Source organism: Galeopterus variegatus, unplaced genomic scaffold (genome assembly GCF_000696425.1).
Source record: "Galeopterus variegatus unplaced genomic scaffold, G_variegatus-3.0.2 Scaffold12, whole genome shotgun sequence".
Taxonomy (NCBI): domain Eukaryota; kingdom Metazoa; phylum Chordata; class Mammalia; order Dermoptera; family Cynocephalidae; genus Galeopterus; species Galeopterus variegatus.
In genome coordinates, this window is record NW_007726123.1 from 464,486 (window position 1) to 489,332 (window position 24,847).

General features: G+C 36.2%; 1 protein-coding gene across 4 annotated transcripts in view; it reads left to right on the forward strand.

The window, feature by feature from the left end:
• Positions 1 to 24,847, forward strand: part of CERS6 (ceramide synthase 6) — a 286,287-nt gene that overhangs the window by 63,973 nt on the left and 197,467 nt on the right. For all 4 annotated transcript variants that reach the window (XM_008589359.1, XM_008589294.1, XM_008589425.1 and 1 more), the window contains exons 2-3: positions 11,898 to 12,003; positions 23,913 to 24,043. In XM_008589359.1, the coding sequence (XP_008587581.1) occupies positions 11,898 to 12,003; positions 23,913 to 24,043 (237 nt within the window). The remainder of the gene's footprint in view (positions 1 to 11,897; positions 12,004 to 23,912; positions 24,044 to 24,847) is intronic.

Genomic DNA, 24,847 nt, shown 5'->3' on the forward strand with positions numbered 1-24,847 from the left:
CTATAGTTTTTAGAAAGCTTCCTGTGAATTTTTATTAACAACCACCACTACAAAAGTCTTTGCCCATAATTATTTATTAATAAAAACAACTATTGTCTGAGGGTCTATTCCACTTCTTTAAAGTATAGTGTAAAGTTAGATTCAGGAAAGAATCCCTAAAATTTTTTTAAAATAATTATTGTTAGAGGAAAAAAAAAGACTGATGAAGAAAGGTTTATCAGATTCAGGCTGTTTATTCTGAAGGAGAGAAGAATGTAGGATGACTTAATCAGTGTCTTCAAATATTTGAGGAGGTTGTGGACTGTCCTTTCTCTCTAGAGGGTTGAGAAAAGAGGAAATGGTTTTACATTTCAGCAAGAAAGAATGATGCAGGAAGAATATTTTGAGTCAAGCATGATGAAAAACTAAAATAAGACACCAAGGGACTTTTAAAAAAAAAATTTTAATTTTGAAATAATTATAGATTCACAGGAAATTGCAAAGAAATGTACAGGGAGGTTTTGTGTCCAAAGAAAGATTTTGAATGATCTCTCTAGAGAAAAATCTGGCTTGGAAAAAGGATACTGGGCCAAGTGACATAGTAAGCTCTTAAGTTTTCTGCTCTTTCATGAAGCTGTGCCTTCCTTACCCTCTTCCCATGACAGGTTTCCCAATACAGGTTACTGACCAGCACAGACTGGAGCACCTCCTGATGTGTGAAGTGTATGCTTCTTGTAATCAAAATGTAAGAGCCAGCACTTACGGAGTACTTTACAAATATTGAGCTCTGTTGTGTGAAGTTTGTATTCGTTCTGCCAATGCTCACACAAAATTTGCCAAGTAAATTTCATTGTCTCTGTTTTATAAACATAGTAACCAGGGTTCAGAAATATTAAACAGCTTTCCAACACTCCAAGCTCAGAGTAGGTGCACCTAGGATATGAGTTTGCTATAAAGGAATTGTCCTTTTTGCTATATGGTGCTACCTAGAAAAACAGTCATATTTTTTCCTCAGAAGAAAATTGTCTTGTGATTGCACAGCACTCTGAGTGCCGTCCTCCCCTCTCTCTGTTCTTTTCCATTTGCTCTTAAGATGCCAGTAATTTAGAAATATTTCCCAACATGAGACAGAGCAAAATTACGATTTTCATTTTGTAGATGTGGAAATGGAGAAGTTCAGTGGGGTCTGCAGGCACAGCAGTTTCTTTTTTGGTGGCATTTCAGATTTTCTCTGCAAATTTATTTAATTTTGGTAACATTTTTCTTGGAGTAATTCATTCAGTTGCATAGTTTCATATCTTTTGGTGCTCTCATTGTCTTGATTTGTCATCCTTTTTCTACCTGACAAGCTACTGAAATATTTTATTTTTATTCCACCTACTGTGTCCTCCCTTGTCTCAGTCACAATGGAGTCCTTTGCTTGCAGAGCTCCATGGAATTGACTGAATTATAGCTGTCTCTGGGCTTTCCATCTTAGATTTGTGTCATTGAAGCTTCGAGTCTTTCCTAGGATCTTGTTCATCTCTATTTTTAAAAATACTTATTTTTTATTTTTGGTATTGAAAGTTTGCACTCTCATTTTAATATGTTGAAAAATATAGAAAAGCATAAAAACGAATATTAAAGTAAGCTGTAATCCCATCACCTGGCAACCAACATGGCCAGCCTTTTAGTGTATCTTTAACGTTTTTTATGTCAGAAATTTATATGTATATATAGTGATCATGTAAACATTGCTTTATCTCTTGCTTCTGAGCATTTTTCCATGTTATTAAATATGAATTGAAAGCACTTAAATGTTATTTACCTTTAAAAATAAATATAAAGCACACATGTGTACAAACATAAAACAATACAGAAATATATAAAATGCCAATTAAGTTTTCTTCTTAACCCTAAAAGATTACCATCCTTGACAATTTCTCAGTACTCTTCCTGATAAAAATTTTTTAAAGTACACAGATAGTGTACCATACTTGTTCTGTATCTTGCTTTTTACGTTTTACCATTATGTCTTGAAGCACAAATCTACCTTGTTTTAATAACTTCATAGAATTCCATTGTATCCTTCTGATAAATATTTGTTTCCTGTCTTTTTTGCTATCTTAAACAGTGCTACAACAAACTTTATTTTAAAAAATGCCAGTGTATCTGTAGGGTAAATTTCTGGTAGGATATATAACTTAGTAGTGCTCACAAAGGCTTAGGAATTTTAACAATTTCCTAAATACTAATAAATTGCATTTCAAAACTTGTACCAGTTTAGACACCCATCGATGTTTGCCAGAGTACTTGTCTCTCACCACTCTTGCCAGAACTGGAATTTATAAAAATTAAAAAAAATTTTTTTTTTCCTTTTTGTCTTTTTTCGTGTCCGGCGACGGATCGCAACCCTCAGTGTCGCGCCCGTACCGGACCAGGACCAGCAACGGGATCGCAACCCTCGGTGTTGCGCCCGCACCTCGCTCAGCCAGTGAACGGGAACCGGTCTGTAGGTGGGATCCGAACCCTCGGCGGGAGCGAGCCACCGCGCTCCCAAGCGGCGCACTGTAGCAGTGCGCCACTAGGCCGGCCCCAAAATTTAAAATTTTGACATAATTTTTGATATTAGTTTTGTTAATTGAGTACAGATGACCATCTTTACATATGTCTCTTGGTCATTGTTACTTATTTCTATGCTCTACCCTTTTATGTCCCTTGTGCACTTTTTATTAAACTTTCATGAGCAGTGTTTTGGAATTCTTCTTTCTTCAAATCCTTGGCTGTGTTTAACCCTGTCGAACCCAGCCAGATGGGTGCGAAATCGTGGTGTTGCATTTTCCTGATGATGTTGAATATCTCAGTGTATGTTTGCTGCTATTTCCATTTTCTCTTCTGTGAATCACCTTTAGTATCTTTTCCTCATTGTTCTATTGATTATCAAAAAAATTTTAAGAATGTAAAATTTCAGGATGTAAAACAGTCTAGAGATTTACCTCTTCAAAACTTGTGGCTGATTTCTTTGAAGCTTTGGAAATGTTAACCAGCAAGGGTGATCCTGCATTAAAGTGGCAGAGATAGAGCCGATGGAAGATGGATAGTTATGAAGACAGAGTTATTTCAGTGGTCATTCTAAAGAATTTAATTCTTCAAATCCACCTTTGCTTGAATCATCTGTATCGTGGTAACATGCTGGGACTATAACCAGAGTTTTATACTGTCAAAAAAGACTAATGACTGTTTCCTGAGAGAGTCTTTACAACAGCAAGCATAAGAACAACAATCTAAGTCTACGTAACCATTAAATACCGTGTTTTATGAGGATATGTAGTTTCCTGAGGGAAATATTCACAATAGGAATGCAAAGCAGATTACAAAATACGTATAGTGTGATGCAATTTTGCTAAACAAAAATATGGCAAAGAAATTCTAAAAAAAAATCTGGTAGAGTGTGGGGAGGGGTAGCAGAAAAATGTTCAAATGTTAATAATGGTTATCTTTGGGTGATGGCATTCCTGGCAATTTTAATATTAGTACAAAATTTTTTTTACATCTATATATAATGTACACTACTTCAGAAATTCACAAAAGTTATAAAAATGAAGACCCAGTAGCAGTTTGATGGGTAGTAAACATTTCTTGATCTCTTGGAGAACAGGGACTGTTGTACTGTTTGTTAATTGTGTCTGCCCTGTCCATAGTTCTCTTTTACTGCAGGTTCATTATATTTTTGTGAACTCCATCACCTTTTTATCCACCTGGATTTTATTGTTACTCAACAACAAAGGAAACACAAAAGAAATATAATGCTATGTTCCTCTGATATATCAATTGTTATTTTTCAGATTTTATTTTATCAGATACTTTATTTTATTCAGTGTACATATATCACTTACTTTTTAAAATCAACATTGTACTATAAATGTTCACATTCTACATAGTTTACGTGATATCCTTTTAAATAGCTATATAATATTTCATGGGTTTTTTGCTCTGTAATTTTAAAAAAATTAAACATTGGAGTCACCCTAAGGTTTATTTCTTGAATCTCTTATTATACTCACTTCCCAGGTGATTTCCTTTGTCTTATGGCTTTATATGCCATTTGTATGTTGATGACACCAAATTCGTATCCTCAGCTCAAGCCTCTCCTGAACTCCGGACTACTATATCCAATTGCCTACTTGACGTCTCTGTTTATAAACCTAATACCCTGATAAGCAAAACCTCAAACTTACCATGCCTCAGCGTGAAGTCATGATTCTCATCACAACCCCCAAGCCTCACTGCATCGTTCCAGGTGCTCAGGCCAATAACCGGTGTTATTCTTCATTCCTCTCTTCCTTCAGCCTATGTTCAAGCCATCAGTGAATCCTGTGGGCCCAGCCTTCAGGACAGTTCCAGGATCTGATTACTTCTCACCATCTCTTTTGCCACCATTATCTCTTCTCTGGATGATTCTAGAAATCTCCCACTTGGCCTTGCTGTTCCCATCCCTGCTTCCCTTCAATCTGTTCTCAACAGAGGAGCCAGTGATCCTATAAAAATAGAAATCAGATCATTTAGGTTTTCTTCTCAGAGTCTCATAGTATCTTTCTGCCTCATTCAGGGTAAAAACCAAAATCCTTGTAATGACCTACATAGGGGGCACCAAGGTGTGGCTGTGGGCCACACTATGACCCCACTTCACTCCTTTGAGATTATTAATTCTACTCCAGCCACATTAGCCTTCTGTACATGCCTTCGATATCTCAGTCATACCTCTTCCTCAGGGCCTTCATTCTTGGCTGCTATTCCTTCCAGAATGTTCTTCCCCCACTTATCCTCCTAGTTTATTTCCCTAATTCCTTCAGGAATCCGTTCACTTTCTCACGGGCCTTCTCTGGCTGGCCAATCTATTTAACATTGCAACCCCATCCTGGTACCCCTATCCTCAGCAGGCTTTATTTTTCTCTATAGCACTTTTCACTGTCTGGCATAATGTACCCCACTTTATTTGTATATATTTTTTAATCTCCTGCTAGAATGTAAACTCCATAAAAGCAAGGATTTTTTTTGCTGCTGCATTAGAGCAGGGCTGATGCATCATAGATGCTCAACAAGTCATTTGTTAGTGAATCATTACGCTATTTACCATTTTCCACCTCTAGATAATGGTGATGAAAATCTTGAAATTTATGGCTTTTTTTTCTTAGTTTCATAGATTTCCTTAGATAAATACCTAAAAGTAAGATTACTTAGTGAAAGTGTATGACCATATCACAAATATCTTACCAGTGACTCTTTAGCTTATCTTTTTAAACATTTTTTTGTTTTAGGGAGAGGGGAAAATATTGCCTTTACTAACAAATTATGTTAGGATTAACTGGGTGTAAAACTTGTCTAAGCTATTTAATTAGCTTTAAGACCTTCAGCAGACTCTTTAACTTCTGTGACCTTTAGTTCATATTCCTGTAAAATGGGACTAATATTTACTTCAAAGAGTTGTTGTTGGTCTAAAAAAATAAAAGAACAAAACATTGCAAAGCACTTGGAACATATAATGGTCAATAAATATCAGTCCCCTTTCTCCATCCTGGCCTTCTTTCCACTAAATATTTGTTTTCTTGAAATAGCTGTTATCCTAGATAAGATTGTAGAATATATAGTCATGTACATATGCCTACTCAGGTATGTGCACACATGTGTCTAAACATGTACCCACATACTAGCTTTCAAAATCCAATTATACTATAATTATACTATTTACATCCATTTGAAATTATTAATATGTAGTGTGATGCTAGCCATGACACACCCATTACTGATGAGTGTTAGGGTCTAAGGAAGTGCTAATAATGAAGCAATGAATTGATTTAATTACATCTCCTCCTCTTTTTCTTGAATTTTTACTTGTACATAGGTTTCTTTACAGCACAGTCTAGGGTGATACATATGTTATTTCTCAAAATTAGATTTAACTATTTTATCTATTATTAATTGGTTGTGATTACTGTAATTTCAAAGACCTTTTGAGTCCTTTTGTATTTACCAATATATTTGCCATTTCCCATGCTTCATTCATTCCTGAAGATCTAAGTTTACCTCTCGTTTTGCAGCCTTTCATCCCAAAGAACTTCTTTTAGCATTCTTGAAGCAGGGGTCTGGAGGCTGCAGATTCCCTTAGTTTTCCTTTCAACCTCATTCTTTGAAGGATAATTTTGTCGGGCATAGAATTTTGGAGTGAGAGTTTTTTTGAATTTTGTTTTGCTTTTGTTTTGTTTTGTTTTTTTAAGTGCTTTCAGCACTTTAAAGATGTTATTTCACTGTCATTGAGCCTTCATAATTTCTGATGAGAAGACATTGTATTTCAAATTATTTTTCTCTGTATGTGATGTGCCATTTTTGTCTGATGACTTTCAACATTTTCTCTTTTCCTTTAGTTTTCATCTGTTTGACTCTGATTTGTCTAGATTTTCCTCTTTTTGAAGTTATGTTTTTGGGGTTCTTGAGCTCCTTGAATCTAAATGTTTATGTCTTTTACCAGATATGGGAAGTTGTAGTCTGTTATTTATTCTAATATTTTCTTTTTCTTCTGCAGTCTGTCTCCTTTTTCCCAGGGACTCCAATTACCCATATATTAGACTTTTTGAAATTGTTCCATAGGTCCTCAAAGTCTTTATTTTTCCATTTTTTTCTTTCCTCTTTTTTTCAGATCGCATGGTTTAATTTCACTGATTTTTTCTTTGTATATATTTTTCCCTAAGAGTGGGTCATATTTTCCTTGACATGGTTAAAGTTAGTGTGGGGTTTCTGGACTTTTTTACTTTGCTCTGAAAAATGTTGACATTTTAGTTAACAGGCAATTTACTTAGACTCAAATTGCAGCCTGTCGTGCCTGCAATGGACAGTGGTTTCAGTCTCAGATCAGTTCTGTAAACCTTAGCTCCTAGCTGCCTTCAGTTTACCTTGCACGTTCATGGTTCAGAAGTCAGCCATGATCATGCTTGGTTTATACACAGAATTAGGGTTTGCTTCTCAGGCTTTTTCCCTTTCATGGTTCTCTAATCACTCTCTGATTTCCCCAGGCTCTTTCCCATGTTTCCTCCAGCTAGAAGGAGGATGCGTTTTTCTTTCAAAGGTTTACCTGCTACTGTGACTGTATCTGATCTCATGATAGAGCTCCAAAATAAATATATAAATAAACAGGGAGCTTGGTCTTTGCTGGTTGCTTTTGACTCTCTTCCAAAGTCTGCTTTTATTCACTCTCCAGAGCCCTCAAATAGTGTTTTTCTTTTTTTTTTGGGGGGGGGGTGTAAGGAGAGGGTGGTGTGCAGAGTTTTTAAAGATGAAAAATGTTTGTTAGGAGCTCATTCCTCCACATCAAAAACAGAATGTACCTTCCAATTATTTTTAATTGAAATCTTTATTAAAATAGTTGTAGATTCACATACAGTTGCAAGAAGTAATACAGTGAGCTCTCATGTATACTTTACCCAGTTTCCTCCAGTGGTAACATTTTGCAAAATTGTGGTGTAACGTCACAATCAGGATATTGACGTTGATATAATCTACCCATCTTATTCAGATTTTCTCAATTTTACTTGTGCTCATTTGTGTGTATGTGTGTGCGATTTAATCCTATGCAATTTTATCAAATGTATAGGTTTATTTATCCACCATCATAGCCTCCCAATTATCTTTAAAAAGTCTAGGAATGCTACAGTTAGAAAGGACTAAAAATCTCTGGCCATGTATCCACTGAAGATAATTAAATACTTTCAAGTAATTAGAACAATGACATAGACTCTGTAAATGTTTCTTTTTTTATAATCTACTTTTACAGATTGTAAACTTCTGTGAGTGCAAGGATCACTTAAGGTTTTGTGTATACTTCTCAGCACACCACTGCCCAGATTTTACTTCAGTACCTTGGGCAGAGATGTTTAATTCATGTTTAAAATACAAACACATATTGTTAAATAGAATGGAAAAGAAAGAATGCCATAGGTGTTTTCTCTGCTTTTTAACCAAGACTAGTCTTTTTCAAAGCTTACATATTTATTATATTTACTTCCAAATATAGTACATGAAAGTACTGTACAGATGTTTGATCTTTTGAAGGTGGTGCTGCTGCCTTTGATAAAAAGTAATTAGGTGAGCATTTCCTGGTAGAAGTAATCATCGAAGCTTGAAAGTACATATTTCCTTTCAACTACTGTATTTGTATGTGCTCTGCCCTTTCCCCATCTATCTGTTTCTCTGTCTCTGGCTGTGTCTCTGTCTCTCTCTCTTTTAAGATAACTATTGTGAAAGACAGCTTTTGTGAACTTATTTCTCTTAGAGACAGCACTGGGGAAAAAGAAAAAAAAAAAAAAAATCCAGGTCTTCTCTAATGGACCATGACAGAAGATGATAAAAATGTAGTAGTTGTGTCATGGGTTTATTTGATATCTAATATGCTCTCTGAAAAAAAAAAATAATACTACAAGTGATTCACAGATTCTCTGGAGATTAAACACAAATAAAATCTCTATATTTTCACATAATCGAGAATATCTATTAGGAAGGTAAGAGTTATACACTCCCCTTCTCTTCTACTCTCATTTGGGATTTCAGATTATCTTTCTCTATCTATTTTATGCATTTCTTTTAAATATTAGAAATTAAGTATTTGCTCTCTGTACTGGATAAGTTGAATTGACAACATAGTGACATGGGAATTGTAGAAAATAGCTTCTCATATTGTAATGGTCAGTCTCTGTATTAGTCCATTTTGTGTTGCTGTAACAGAATACCTGAAACCGGGTGATTTGTAAAGAAAAACACTTATTGCTTACAGTTTCTGAGGCTGGGAAGTCCAAAGTCCATCTGGTGGTAATGACAGTGACCCAGGGGTCTCACGTTCAAGACGGTGGAAGCAGAGAGAGCAGAGAGAGAGAAAGACACACTCTCCTCTTCTTTTAAAGCACTCAGAACCATGCCCCAACCATCATTTTTAATCCATTCACTACTGCAGGATCCTACAACCCAATCACCTCTTCAAGGCTCCACCTTTCAATTACCATAATAGGATTTCCCACCCTTTTTACAGTCACAGTAGGGGCTAAGTTCCTAATACATAAAACTTGGGGGACACAATTCAAGCATCAGTGGGTTTTGGTGGGACATGATTCAATCCACTACAGTCTCCTACCCTCTGTGTCCCAATGACCCTGAGTAGATGTGGATATTCAAGAGAATTAAAATGTATAGCCTTGGTGGAAAAGATGATAAAGTTACACTCCATTGGATTTTAGCTGATTTGTTCATTCATTTGTTCATTTATTCACACATCCATCAAACGTTCATTGAATGCTCACACATGGTTCATGTGAAAAATTTTAGACAAGGGACTGTGTAACATCTTTAAACGTATACATGTATTTGTATGTATACATACATGTGCATATGTAATTAAAATCATTTTTTACGTATGAGGAGATTAAGGCACAGAGAGATTAATTTCTGCAACTAGAACTCCACAACCAGATAATAGCAGAGATGATTCCTACTCTGTCCTTTGGATGTTGCTTTAAAAATCTGTTTATAGAGCATCACCTTTGAGTTTGGTGATCGAGGGTTATGCCTTCTTTAAGATGCTATTGCATTCATTCTTAAAATTTAGAGAAAATAGAACTTTTAAAAAGTGGTTTGAAGCTTAAAAAGAGGGATAGGGAGGTATAAAACATTGTATTGTGTAACAAATACTAAAAAAAATTTTTATTTGAATGCTTTTGTAAGTTACTGGAAGATGATAGCAAAGGTAAAGAAGTTGCTATTGAAGAAATTTTGTTGAGTAAATTTCTTGACTCCCCTAGTGCGTGCCCACACATTGTTAAGGGGCACAAAGAGAATGTCTGTTAACTTGTCAGCAGCACTTAAAACCATAAAAACAGTGAAAATGTATTTACTGAGGAGAGCCAGCCGATCACATTTCTTGACCCCCTCCTGTGTTTGCCCCAGGCATTGTCATTGGGTATATGGAGATGAAATGATCAGCCTCTGCATGTGAACTCTTCACTATTTAGAAGAAGAAAGACAACCTTGTTCTAGATGGGCAGATTTTTACAAGGATGATGATGACAAAGTCCAAAAGGGAATTTGATCACAGTGTATCAGAAGCTGTGAGAACAGAGAAGACATGGGATGGCTGGGGAGGAATCCAACTGGGAAGGGTAGAAGGAAACCGCTGGAAGAGTAGATTTTGGCCTTTACACCACATTAATTTGCTTTTTTACCTTGTCTGTCATTTTTATTGGACCTCGTGTCTTTTCACATCCTTCATTCTACCTGTGATGAGGAGGAGAGTAACCACAAAGCAGGGACTTTTGTCAAGGGAACAAGTCTGTGCTCTACACAGGAAACTGTGGTCACTGCCCGTCACGTTGCATTTCTTTTGCCACTATAGCTACAGCCATGCCTCCATGATTTTGTCCATAGCGAAGACCCAGAGACATTAGGAGAAGGTTACACTTCTCAAGAAGGTAGGGACGTAGGTAATACGTGTCAGAAAACTTTACAAGAAAAAAATTGAGAATGCAAATATTTTGGGAAAACTCCAGTTTCTAGAAGATTTATATATTGGGAAAGGCTGATTATTCTTTCTTTCCCACTTTGTCCCAGATAACCCAGTGTAACAGATATTGTACTGCATTTTCTGTGTATATCTTTCCTGGTTTAAGCTTGTACCTGTACAGTGTTCCATTTTCCTGTTTGAATAAATTTCTTCATTTTTACTTGAAATAGGACCCAGTAGAGTATTATGTGGTACTGTGTATGTAAACCTTACTAGTCCCACTTAAATTAAAAAATCCTTTTTTGCGTGCTGTTCTCTTAATCTTGTTGACTATTATTAAAGAAACATCATCTAAGATTGACTCATTTATCAGTTGTTACCTTTGGCCAACATTAAATTAACTTGGTAATGCTTTCATATGATATTAAATTATTCCATATTAGTAGAAAATGTTAAATGTCATTACTGAAAATGATTATTTACACAATCTTATTTCTTCAGCTTTTAGTCTAAAATAACTCTTAAATCTCTAAATGCTTTTTCTTTTTCACATAGTTTTATTAGAAATGCACTCCACATGTTCTCCTTCAGAGCCTCATTCACACATCAAATGTGACCAGAAGTGAGGCTCCGTCTTCCCATTCTTCTTGACATAGGCATTTGCCTAAGTATAAAAACAGTTTAGCTGGTGCTCGTAAATACTTAGACTTTTTAACTTTTAAACTGGAAGATCATGTCATTTGACTTCCTTCATTATTCTTTATGAGAAAGAGGCAAATAACCACAAAATAGAAAATTTAAAGAAGCCACAGAGATTGGGGTAGAGTATAGCACATTTGGAGTGTAAGGGCAAAGGTGGCCAAGCTTATGACTAGGGGTAATCAAAGGTGCTCTCTCTGCATCTGTAATCGGGTGCTTAGTAAACACTTTCTCACAGTAAAAGTATGTAACATGATTACTGCTATGTGTTAGTAAGAAGAGCATAAGTTATACGATTTTAAAATCATTAATTGTTTTATTTATACGAGGGTACTTCAAAAAGTCCCTGGAAAAATGGCATTAAAAGATAATGTGGATCTTTCCATGAACTTTTTGAAGTACCCTCATATATCTTACATATTCACTTATGCTTTCATTTGATGGTCTGTCTGTTGAGTCTCATTAGAACTTGAGGATCAGAGGGTTTAAATGTTTTACAGGGATTTATTTTTTTCCTGTTACTGCTGGGGCATAGAAAAACAGTTCAGTCTGCTTTATAGTTACTGATGTGAATGTTGACACAGTACACCCATAACATTCTATCAGCACTTTATTGGGACAATTTAGTAATGTATAACTGGTGGCATTGAAAACAACTATAGAAAGAATAACTTCTGACTTTTTTTTTTTCTTCAATTTTTAGATTTGTAGCCAAACCATGTGCCATAGCCCTCAACATTCAGGCCAGTGGACCACAAATTGCCCAGCCAAATGCCATTCTGGAAAAGGTCTTCACTGCAATTACAAAGGTATGACTGTCCCTTCCTAGAGTGTGAATTGTCCCGACCACCGTTCTCAACCTGCAGTTATTCACTTCCTTCTCTCCTGGGTTTTGAGAGTCAACTTTTTGCCCAGGCTCATGCTGGAAAGTGTGTTCCCAGAAAGAATTCAAGTATTTTTTATTACTATTATTGGAGCATAATTGATTATATGTATTTTGGAGGTATGGCACTATCATTATTTGTGTACAATATAAGACGATCAAATCATTATTATAGATTGTAATTATTCTTTGTGTCCTTTACCCAATTTCTCCCTAACCTTTCTCCACCTCCCCATTTCCCACCTCAAGTAAACATAGATTTGTTCTCTCCTTCTGAAAGAATTCAAGTACTGGGATTAGACCGGAACAGTAGAAGCTGAATTAAAGGTGTTAGACCTGCTAGTTTACTCACAAGTTGATTTTAGAAGCTTGTCTGTGAAGAACAGTCCTGATTAGATTGTGATTAGACTAATTCTGGGCTTCTTTTAATCTCACGTGACATGCAGCAGTACAGAAAAGGGCAGAGGGGGACTTTGTGGAGGCAACTGGGTAGAGCCAAAGAATGTGATTTGTGTGTGTGTGGAAAAAAAAGACCTGTTTGCTGATGGCGTTGTCCATATATTCAAGGAGTTGTGATAAATGGACACATGAACAACAGCAATAAAAAGGCATGACTGAAAGAGAAAAGAGTTCCATGTAATGGACTGAAGGACTAGGGTCAGGAGAGTTGGAAGTGGAGAGACAGGTTCACTGTGGACAATGAAAGACAGAAGATACTCAATTTGGTAAGAGTTAAATAGGAGTGGGAAGAAGAAAGCAGGTGAGGGCATTGAGGAGCAAAGTCCCAAATTGATGATAAACTCCCAAATTGATGGGGAGGAGAAAGAAGTCAGAAACCCTCAATCTAAGACCATAAGAAAATAAAGCAAATTACAGAGTTTATATATTGTATTTTTATGTATCTTATGTATCTCTCATGTATCTTATCTTACTCCTACCTGGACAAGAAAGAAAAAAAAGATCAGGAGAAGTATAAAATTCTGTGAAAAGTATTGTGTGTTCTTATACTAAGTGACTCATTTTCCCTTTTATTTTTCTGTGAAAATTACTCAGGCTTCTAAGATGTGATTTTATAGTGTTAAGCAAATTCTGTTCCTTTTTGGCATTTGTGTTGCTAGCTGTTTGTACTGTCTCTTGCCTTACAACTATTAATTAAATATCCTGTTACACTTTCCTCTGTGTAACCGAGACGGAAAAAAGAGAAAGAAAGAATTCACTCAAAGTACCATCAATGAGGCCTGGAGGGACTGCTGCCCATCAGGGGAGCAGCCCTGATTCAAAATCAGCCTTTCTTTTTATTGACAAGACAAGGAAGTTTACAAGAAAAATCAGTTGATTCAGTCATCAAAGAAGGACATAAAAACAGGCAGCCTGATTCAAAATCAGCCTTTCTTTTTATTGACAAGACAAGGAAGTTTACAAGAAAAATCAGTTGATTCAGTCATCAAAGAAGGACATAAAAACAGGCAGTGTAAAACTAGTAACAGCAGTAAATGAACAATGTGACATTCCAGAAAGTAATTTGTAAAAAGCTAGATCAATTCACCAGCAAACAGCTTGTCCTTAGTAAGCATTTTCTTTTCTACATACTTCCTACAGTGATTACTTTAGCATATTAAACAGCATTCAAGCATTTTCCTTAACATATCTAAAGAACAATCAATAGGTTAAATAGTCAATAGTCATTCAAGCCGTAATCAAACCAGCAACCTAAAACAGTCAAAGTACGCAATCCCATCCCTAAATAGAATTGATTAGATGACTTTTGCCAAACTTATCTGTGGACTTTTGTCCCCTACTCAAGAGCCTTTTGGCTCATTCATGCATTACCTAAAAATCCTATTCTAAGATCAAAGGAGAATCAAGATTTCTAACCCACTACAATATCCAAATACTTTTGTTTTATGCTCTTCGTTTCTGCCAGAATTCTCTAGGGTTTTCCCCTCTTTCCTTTTAAAAATGGTATTTATCCTGGAAAAGTGTAAGAAAGCACCAGGTGTTTTTCTACATCTATGCTAGGAAGAAGAGAGGAATGAATGGAATTTTAGGAAGAGCTCTTTTGGTATTTTGTGGGTTGGTTGTAGATTGCCAAGCTCCAGCCTGAAGGGACACATATCTATGGTGTTTAAAGGAAGAAAATATTAAGAAAAGCTTGCATTTTCACTTAGTGTATCAATTTACTGCAGTGAAACACCTTTTTTTCCCTCTTAAAAAAAGCAGATATGTAGGGAATTATCAGGTCATTTTTAATGTGAATTACAACACATTTATATTTCATTTGTGAACTACTCTAAATGTATTAAACACACAATATCCTAAATGAATAATAAAATGAGTTTTCAATCTAAATTTTATGCCTTCCTTTAAAAATCCTGCAGTGGATATTTTATTTCCCTTGCCTTATGTTTAATATGGTTACTGGAGAAATTCCCTCTATAAAGGTAATAAAAAGGTTTTGCAGCCAGGTTGATCACTCTGCAGAATATTTGCTTCTAGCTAATTTTAATAGTCATATTCTCTCAATTTCCAAGTTGATTCCTTTGGAAAGCTTTTACGTAATTAAAACAGAAGGCTCTTGTTTTAAATGCTGCCAAAGTTGGAACTGTTTTTCCTTGTATTCTTTGTAGTTCTCCGGTCTTATTTGTGATAATGAAAAAGTAACATGTGGGTTGACTAGAATAGGAAGAGCAGGGCTTGGAGAATCTGTATGTGCTTGAGTGATCATCCAGCATCCTAGCCTTGGCTACAGTTCCAAGTGACCTTTTGTAGAAGGCATGGTTATCTTCTTTCAAGTGTGTAGGGATGTACCCTCAAAAATCCTTAAAATCTACCATGTACAGGGCCAGCTACATAATTTGTGAGGCCCAGTGCAGAATGAAAATGTGGGACGCTTTGTTCAAAAAACACCAAAAAAGTGAGGTTAAAAGTTCAAAAAAATAAAGCTTTTCCCTTCCTGCCACGGTCTTTCAGCCTATCAAGGTGCTTTTTATTTGGTATGTAATGTCATGCTCCCTCAGTCACAGGGATACTCACAGGGCAAATGCAGACCCTCACAGATACCTGGGGCCTCACTCTGTGACTTAGCGCATACATAGCTGTCCAGCTGCCATGTTCCCCTTTTCTCCTGCCGCTGGCTGATACACTGTGCCCTGGCCAGTGGGGCAATGAAGTTGAAGCAGGCCTCTCCCCTGTCCACCGTCCCATTGTCCCAGCCCATGCTGAATAGGTACCTCCAAGTTTATTTTTCCAAACGCACTGGAGTGGCTGCCTCCATGCCCTGCCTGAGACACCTCGGGTGTACAACCCCCACCTGCCACATCCTTTTCTTGCACTTGGGCCACTGCTGGGAGCTGAAGACAGCAGCAGTCACTAGGTAGTGGGAGAGAGGAAGACTGGTGGGTGCTGGGAGCCTGGGATGAGGAATTGGGTGACTAAGAAGCCATGGGGGGGATGTGATGGGACAGTGCACGAGCCAAGACTCCAAGCCTTGGCACATGCTCCATTGGCCCACTGGACTTCACTTACATTAAGAATTTCAAGACGGCAGCCACAGAGCATTAAACCCCCAGTGTGGGCCCTTCTCAGTGTGGCTACACGGTTCACATGCCCTGACTGTGGAGCACTCATCTACGAAATTAGTTGATAAATTTGAGCCTGTTTACATTCTCCAGCAGTTCTCCTTTTGAGGTAACACCTGTCTGTCTATTGTCTGACTCTCTCTTCTCTTCCCTGCTCACTAAATCTAAAGTTTTAAAATCATTTTGGAGAACCTACAACTATTAGAAAATAATTTGAAGTTGTGTGTGTGAGTTGGTCAGACACTGGCTCTGCTGCTTCCCAGCACTGTGGCCTTGGGCAAGTTTTTCAACCTCCCTAGGCTGCAGGTATCTCATTTATAAAAATCTTTGAATGCATCCTCACAGGCTTTCATGAGGGCTAAGTAAAATAATGTCTGTAAGTCATTCAGTAAATGATAGGGCCAGTTTGGGCCAGTGGGCCGGTGTTTCCCCCACTGTAATTTGCATTAGGATCACCTGAGGAGTTAAAATGCAGATTGTCGCATCTTATTTCTGGAGATTCTGATTCAGTGGTTTGGAGATAGGACTGAAGAACATGCAGTTATGGGTTTTCAGATCCTTTCAAATGAACAGAATGATCATTTCTCTTTAGTGAATATTTTTGAGTTCATGTTTCTTAACTGGTTATGTTCAGAGTTACCCGTGCATATATAAACTTGGGGATTCTCCTGCTATATTATTTGCAAGTATCTATGATATCAGCCAGCTACCTCATTTTTCTAATCAAATCAGTTCTTAAGCCATGGGTTTTAGAATATATGTCACCTATAAAGCCAGGTTTTGTGATCTAGGGAAATCATATCATAATCCACTTTTGGTATGTTAGACTTTATTTTAAAATTATAGGCAGGTTCCCTGTACTTTGTTCTCCCTCATTGCCATCTTCTACCTATTCTCCTTCTTCTTCTTCTTCTTTTTCTTTCTTTCTCTTTTCCCTCCCAGTACTGGTTAAGGTTCATGTTAAAATTAACCTAGGATGCTGGCTGGCTAGCTCAGATGGTTGGAGTGTGGTGCTGATAACACTAAGATATGGGGTTCAATCCCTATACCAGCCAACAACAAAAAAAGGTTAAAAAAAATTAGCCTACGTATTTGTAGTATAAAAATGTTTGTATAAGTCAGCATTATTCATTTCTTTCCCTGGAAATCTTTTTCAAAAACTTATGGAGAATAATAAGAAAATCAAGAAAATACACATGCACAAGGAAGAAAGAAGAAAAAAGAAAGAAAATCTCATAAACTTTATATTTGGCAAATCAGAATATAAATATATCTAGATTGTAAAATATATAGAAAGACTAACAGTTGGGATTGTGCAGAAGCAAGTAGGAGGAATTGAAAAACATGAAGTGTGGACAGAGGGCCCAGTGGGGGTAGATTTCAGAAAAGCAAACAAAGAGTCACTTTGCGAAGGTGAAGATGGCAAAAGCTCCACCCACCGTTTGCACCAACAGGTGCAGGAACAGCAAGGAAGAAACAAGGAAGGAGCAAGGCTGGCAGGAGGAGTGGGGGAGGTACGCAGAGCAGCACGTTGGTGGCACATCTTCAGGAGGCAGTCTCTCTCGGTGGCAGCTAGGCTGGAGGAGCATCCTTCATGCTCCTCACATTACAGGTGGCTGGGCAAGAAGATCCACCTCATTCAAAGATGATTAATAAAGAAACAACTCCCGTAACAGCAAAGACAATGAAAAGAAAGTGCAGCAACGCTCATTAACAAAAAAGGTCACTAGAAAAATGAGGCCAAACAGAAAGGCAAGTGAAAATTGTCATCAAATATTTTACCATAAAATTTAAAAAATGAAGCAATAACTCTGTGAAGGGAGATCACAAAGAACAAATATAAGAACTAAAAAAGAAATAGTTGCTCAACAAAAAGAGGTGGAATGTGAGCTGGTAAGAGTTCAGGAAAAGAGTCCTGAAGCCATCCCAGAAAAGAAGACAAAATTTGAAAGAACACAGGAAACACTAGAGACTGCAGAATACTCAACAAGGAACATGGAAGATAGAAATAATAAAACTGTATGAAATGAAACAAATGAAGAGCTAAAAAAATCTGATATGTAGGCGAAGCAGATCCAGCATCTTCATAACTGGAATCCCTTAAGGAATATCAAAATAAAACAATGAATTAGAAAAATTTTGAAAGATGTAACTTAAGAAATTTTTCCTAAAGCAAAAGGAGATTTATTTTAATATGTTAATAAAAATGCCATGAAAATTGACCCAGCAAGTTCAACACCAAGAGTAATTGGACTTGATAAATGAAGAAATAATGATTTGAGCAGCCAAGCAAAAAAAGCAAGTCACTATTTAGGGAAAATGTCACATGATTTTAGGCTTCTCTATAGTAATATTTTCTGTATTCCCATGGAAAATGTGGACTAAGATTTTTATATCTAGCCAAATTGTTTTTACTGTGTAAAGCCTACAAATATTTGTACATGAATAAATTTAGGCGAAATATTCTGTGAGTCTTTCTTGAGGAGACTATTAAGTCATTACTTTTAGCAGACCAAGAGATTTCTGAGAATGTTTGTGAGTTTTAAATATAGTTAAACATTAGAACTAAGAGAGAAAGAAATGTGAGGATTGGTGACAGGACAGAATATGACCATTCTGTGTTCTTACAATGTGGAAACAATACAACTAACAGTAATTGAGGGGAGGGGAGAAGAAAGTGGAAGGTAGAATTTACTGATTGCATAATCTCTAATAGTTGGGAATTGAAGCCTCTCAGTCACAGCTGGCAAATCAAATAGAAGCATAAGCACATTTACTGGTACAAGGGTAAACTCTTAAAAAGATAATATTATTGGCTAGTATTGGGTGGTGGAGGGAAAAGAAGAGGAAATAATGCTAGTTTTATATATTGATTATATGGAATTATTGGGGATGGAAAAGAAATAGAAGAGTGATGTATGGATAACCACCAGAACAAAAATTACCCACAAAAGAAAAGAAAATAGAACAAACCGTATAGTAAAATACTCCTTAAAATCATCTAAGCAGAAAGCAGAACATAAAGTAGGAAACTATAAATGCATTTTTATCAATACATTTAGATGGGTTTAATTCATCTGATAAAAAATAATTCAAGGGCATAATTTAAATCATAGGCATAATTTAATGGTAGAAATTAGAAAAGAGAAAAATCAGAAAACAGAAAGCTTCTTGCTCCTGAAAAGTTATAAATGCTGTCTCAACTCTTGGGTAAAAATAAAATTTCAGAATATTTCAATGGTAATGAAAGCACTACTCACATGTACTATGCCAAAGCAGTGCTCAGTTGAAAATTTATACATATATGGAAACAATAGTTAACCACTTAATTAAATGTTAGAGAAAAAACAGCAAAAGGAGATAAGCAGAAGGAAAGAAACTGATAGAGATAAAAGCCGAAATTAATGAGCTAGCAAAAGTATAGAATTAAAAACTTTTAATCCAGGAGTACTTTATTGATTTTTTTACGGAATGTCAGCTAACTCTATTAAGAAAAAAAAAAAAAAGCAAGCACGAATATTGACATAGTGATTGACAACTACAGAAACAGAGGAAAATTAACAGTTTATTTCTATTAGCTGGGTAAATATAATTGAAAAAATTGGATAAAATGGAAATTACTCTAGGAAAATATGATTTAGTCCATGCATGTGTGTGTTATGTATATGTACAAAGATCAAATTAGAAGAGCTCAACTGCAAAAAAGTGCCAGGCTCAGATGCTCTCACAAAATAATTCTTTGGTTCCTTTTCTTTTTTAATTCACTCGAGACATTTATTGAGCATGTAGGCATTTGTTTTAACCCTTAGACGATTAGCATTTCTAAGATATGCAAAGGCCTAAATTCACACCTAATAATATCAGAAATTATATTTGCTCTTCCTCCTTAAATTTTTTATTGTATATAATTGAGGTATGCAATATGATGTTTTGATATACTGTACTTATACACAGTGAAATGGTTACTGTAGTCAAGTAAATTAATACATCCATCTCACAAAAATATTTAACACACTCTTAAAGAGCAGATCATTCTCTTAAACTATATCAAAGCATAGAAAATTAAGAAAGCCATCCAGTTTTCTTTTAATTTTGCAATAAAACGTTAACATCAAAGCTAGACAAAGATTTCACCAAAAAATACAAGGCTAGAGACCAATCATACTTATTAATATTGATGAAAAAATCCTAAATAAAAAAAAGCCAACAGTATCTACTTTTTCAATAGGGAAAAGATAAACGATGATAACACATTAAAAGATGGTAACACATTAAAAGAATTACTTATCCTCACCAGAGTTTATTCTAGGAATGCAAAGCTTTCCCTATATTTTATATTAAAAAATCTATATGTAATTCATCATATTAATAGATCTAAGGAGAAAAAGTACACAATACTCAGTGGATGCTGAAACCTAACATCATTTTGGTTAAAATAAAATTATCTACCTAGGGATAGGTTGTTTCCTTTACATAATAAATATATTTGGATCTCAGTCCCAAATCTGTCCACTTGATTAATGAGAAAATTAGAGGTATTCCCACTAAAGTCCAGAACAGATGGGAATGCCTGTTACAACCACTATTCTACACTGTGCTAAATTTTAAATTGAATTAGCAAGTAGATCAGGGAAAGGAAAAAAAAAAGTCATAAAAATTGAAAAGGAGGAGGCAAAACTATTGCTATTTGAAGATTTGTTCATTCATTCAATAAGTATTCCTTGAGTCTTGCTATCATCTAGGTACGGGTGAAAAAAGATACTAAAAAAAATTCCTTTGTTTGTAGAGCTTACATTCCAGAAATATGCTGTCACATGATTGTTTACCTGGAAAATAAAGAGAATCAGGTGAAAAACTACCACAAACAATATGAAAATTTAGTACAAAGTTCATAACCAGAAACCAGGGGCTTTCATATATATGCAAACAATAAGCAGTTGAAAGATATAAGAAAGTACCTTATTTACAACAGAAACCAAAAAGGATACTATCCCTAGGGGTATGTGCAAAACCTATATGAGGAAAAATTTCAAACACCCTTGAAGGACCCAGAAGACAATTGAATGAAGATGCCACATTAATTTTAAAATGGTATGTTCTAATTAAAAATGCCAGCAGTTTTGCTTGATTGGCCATTTGTTTATTTTGAAAGTAGACAAGCTATTTCTAACATTTATGTACATAAATAAAGATTTCTGAGAAAACTAGCGGAATAGTACTCACACATGAATAAGAGGCCAATGGAAGAATAGACTTGGTTTTTCAGTGGGGAAAAGATGAACTATGGTATTGGGACATTGGGTAGCCATCTGGAAAGAAGCAAAGTTCAATTCATACCTCACGGAATACCAGTATACATTCCAAATGCTAAAAATTTTAGCATAAAAATAAAAGTCCTAAATGTGTTAGAAGGGAAACTGGGAGAATTTTTTTGAACATTTGGAGTATGGAAGGCCGTTCTAATTATGACTCCAAATCTAGAAGCTATAAGAGAAGAGATTGATAAATTCAAATATGTTTTAAACAGACTTCTGCAAATAAAAACAAATAAGCAAAAAACACCATAAGCAAATTCTGAAATACAGGTGACATACTAGTAAAAAGTATGCAACTTAACGGTTCAGGCAATGGTTTAATCACCCTAATAAATGAAGAACTCTTACAAACCAATAAAGAAAAGACCAACAAATCAAGAAAAAAAGCCAACAACAAAAAACAGGCAAATAGATTTCAGCATATTCTTCACAAAAAGGAAACATAGATGATTTTTCAAATACATGAAAAGATGCTTCTATCATAACAAGATCAAAACTACACTGAGATACTGCTTTTTATGTGTCAGACTGGAAAAAATAGAAAAGTCTGGTATGCTTTGTTGAGGAGGCTTTGAGAAATGGCACTCTTGGTTATGAGAGTATAATTTTTCAACATCAAAATAAATTACAAATGCATAGACTCCTTTGATCTACAACTTTCACTTTCAGGAAGTTGTCTCACAGATAAACCTGTACTAAGGTGACCTATGGCAGGGTTATTGCAGCATTGTTTGTAGCAATAGAAGTTTGGAAGCTACCTAAATGTCCATTAATAGCAGAATGTGTAGGTAAATAAATTATGGTATATCCCTATAGTTCTACAACAGAAGGAAACTTTCTCTGTATACTGATACTCCCACAGGTTGGCCAGATAGCTTACTTGGTTAGAACTACACCAAAGCACCAAGGTCAAGGGTTTGGATCCCCAAACCAGCCAGTTGCCACACAAAAGAAGTATTCCAAGTTACATTGTATAGTGAAAAAGCCAAAGCCCAGAATAATACCTGTGGTGTGTAACCACTGTGACAAGAAGGGATATTCAAATTTAAATACATATTAATATACATATTTGAATACATATAATATATTTGAATACATATTCAAATTTGCTTATATTTGAATAAGATAACTAAAACTGATTTAATAATCGTGGTTACCTGGCAGGAAGGGGAGGGGAGGGACTGACAGGGTAGGAATAAAGTTGGAAGGTGAAACTTTGAATAATTTTTAATTTGTGAACCAGGTGAATGTTTTCTCTATTAATAAACTTAGAAAATAAATTGAAATTAAAAATAAATTCCTCTAGGAAAATGGTACAGCCCAGGTATATTGTAGGCAGTGAATTTTCCTCCACCCATATTTTTGAGCAAGAGAGATATGAGTGTAGATGGTGTCATTACTACTAAAAAAAACCCTCAAAGTACACACCCAATTGAAAGTTGGTAAATAACATTTATAGGCACAAGGTCAGCACACTGTGTTTCCTAAGGCCATTTGCTGTCTTCTGGGTGTCTGACTGTCTTAGTCAGTTCTGACTGCTGTAATGGAATACCATAACTGGGTGGCTTAAACAACAAACGTTTATTCTCACAGTTCTGGAGGCTGGAAGTCTGAGATCAGGGTGCCGGAATGGTCAGGTTCTTGTGGAAACCCTCTTTCTGGTTTGCAGAAGGCCGTCTTTTCTTCTATCCTCCCATGGCAGAGGGAGGAAGAGCAAGCACTCTGGGGTCTCTTCTTATAAGGGCACTAATCTCATCATGGCATGTGTGTGACCTAATCACCGCCCAAGGCCCCACCTCCTAATCCCATCACATGTGGGATTGGGGTTTCAACATACAAAGTTTGGGGGACACAAACATTTAGTCCATAGCACTGACCCCTTGTCTTGCTTGAGATGCTTGTGAAAAGGTGTCATGTGTGGCTTCTATCCTTGTAACTTGAAGGCTGCTCAGCCTGCCTTCTCCCTACCTGCTTTTTGGTTATTTTCCCTGATCATTATTGTCTTGTTAATATTAAAGCAAAGATAGAATCAATAAAGGAGTGGAACTCACTTGGCTTAGTTTTGTTGTGTAGTAGGTCACTCTCATGTGATTATTGGCAGGATGCTCTCTAACAAGTTGAAGAAAGGGGAAGGATAGGAAGAGGAAAACTAACATTTATTGAGAGTTTTACATACATTTTCACATTTGGTTCTTACTGCAATCTCATTTAGGTTGATAAATAACCCTCTTCCTTTTTTTTTTTTTTTTTTTTTTTTCGAGGAATTGAACCTGTACCTGTCATCTCAGGGCCATCTCTTTCCACTTCATCAAGTTTTGCTTCTTCCAGTAATGCATAGTCTTGGTGAAAGACTTGACTGGGCTACAGTCAGAGGGAATGACCAAGAAAAGGAGTAGAAGATGAATGTGTGAAGAATGCAGGAGAGTGAGGAGAGAAAGGGAAGAAAGAGAAAACACATTTGATAGTAGGAATGGTACCTTAGGCTAATGAGGCATTTTGGGATTTTTCCATGCTTTTTGTCTGTCCTACATTATCCTTATATGTGATAGTTGGGCTAACATTTTTTTCCCTTGGGAAAATATAAAATTTAAATGATGCCTGCTTTGCAAATTTACCTTCTCTTGAAGGCTGGTGGAGCTGACTCCGCCAGTCGGCTGTCCATCAAACCCTTGTTGCTCCTTAGAAGGGACATTGCTGATAAGAAGTACACCAGATTCATGTTTTTTCAACGTTGTTTTATAATGAGTAACTTTTCTTGTCCTAGTGGATATTTATGTTCAAGATGCTAGTGGAAGGCTTAGGTCCTCAGTGGTAAATATAGAAATCTCAGTAGCAGATAGTAAACATAGGAACAAAAAAATCTCAAACATAGAGGGGGCATACTGTTTATGGTGAAGATGAAAATGGATTGCAAATGATTTTTCTGGTACTTTGTTTCATAGCATCCTGATGAAAAGAGATTGGAAGGCCTCTCCAAGCAACTGGACTGGGATGTTCGGAGCATTCAGCGGTGGTTTCGACAGAGACGCAACCAGGAGAAGCCAAGCACACTGACAAGGTTCTGTGAGAGCATGTAAGTTGCTGTTTTTTCTTTTCAAAGAAAAGCCTGCCTAAGTAGTCATGCTGTCTCTGAGGTGAAAAGTAGCAGATCCATGCAACCCCCAGCAGCCCTTAAAAAGCATGCCATCAGGTGGAAAAATAGTTCAGAAAAAACTGGGGAACAGTAGTTTGTAAGAATTTGTGATTTCCACTTTGGATGCAGTACATAAAGTTCACTTTTTTTTGTTTTTTTTTTTGTCTTTTTCTTTTTTCGTGACCAGTAAGGGAATCGCAACCCTTGGCTTGGTGTTGCCCGCACCGCACTCAGCCAGTGAGCGCACCGGCCATCCCTATATAGGATCTGAATCCGCGGCGGGAGCGTCGCTGCGCTCCCAGTGCCGCACTCTCCCGAGTGCGCCATGGGGCCGGCCCTAAAGTTCACTTTTTAATGGAAACAGATTACAAGGGGATACAGTGGTATTTTTAACCAGCCATCTTTGAAATATTGCATTAAAAGTCATTATTTGTATAGATGCTGATAGTTTGAATTTTAATAGAAGGGACTTAGTCAAGACATTCTTTCCACTGATAAGAACTAAGATACTAGGCTATATTATGAGAGTTTTGACAATGTCATACATTCATGGAGATTTAAGAAATTGCTGTGTTATATTACTGGGTGAGTTTTAATGAAGCATTGCTTGAAGATGGGGGATGGAATGAAAGTCTCTTTCATTTCTGAAATGTGAACTTTATGGTGTGTAAATTGTACTTGTATATCAATAAAGCTGTTAAAAATAATAAAAGACCCGCAGAGAACTCTTCTAACACAGTGATA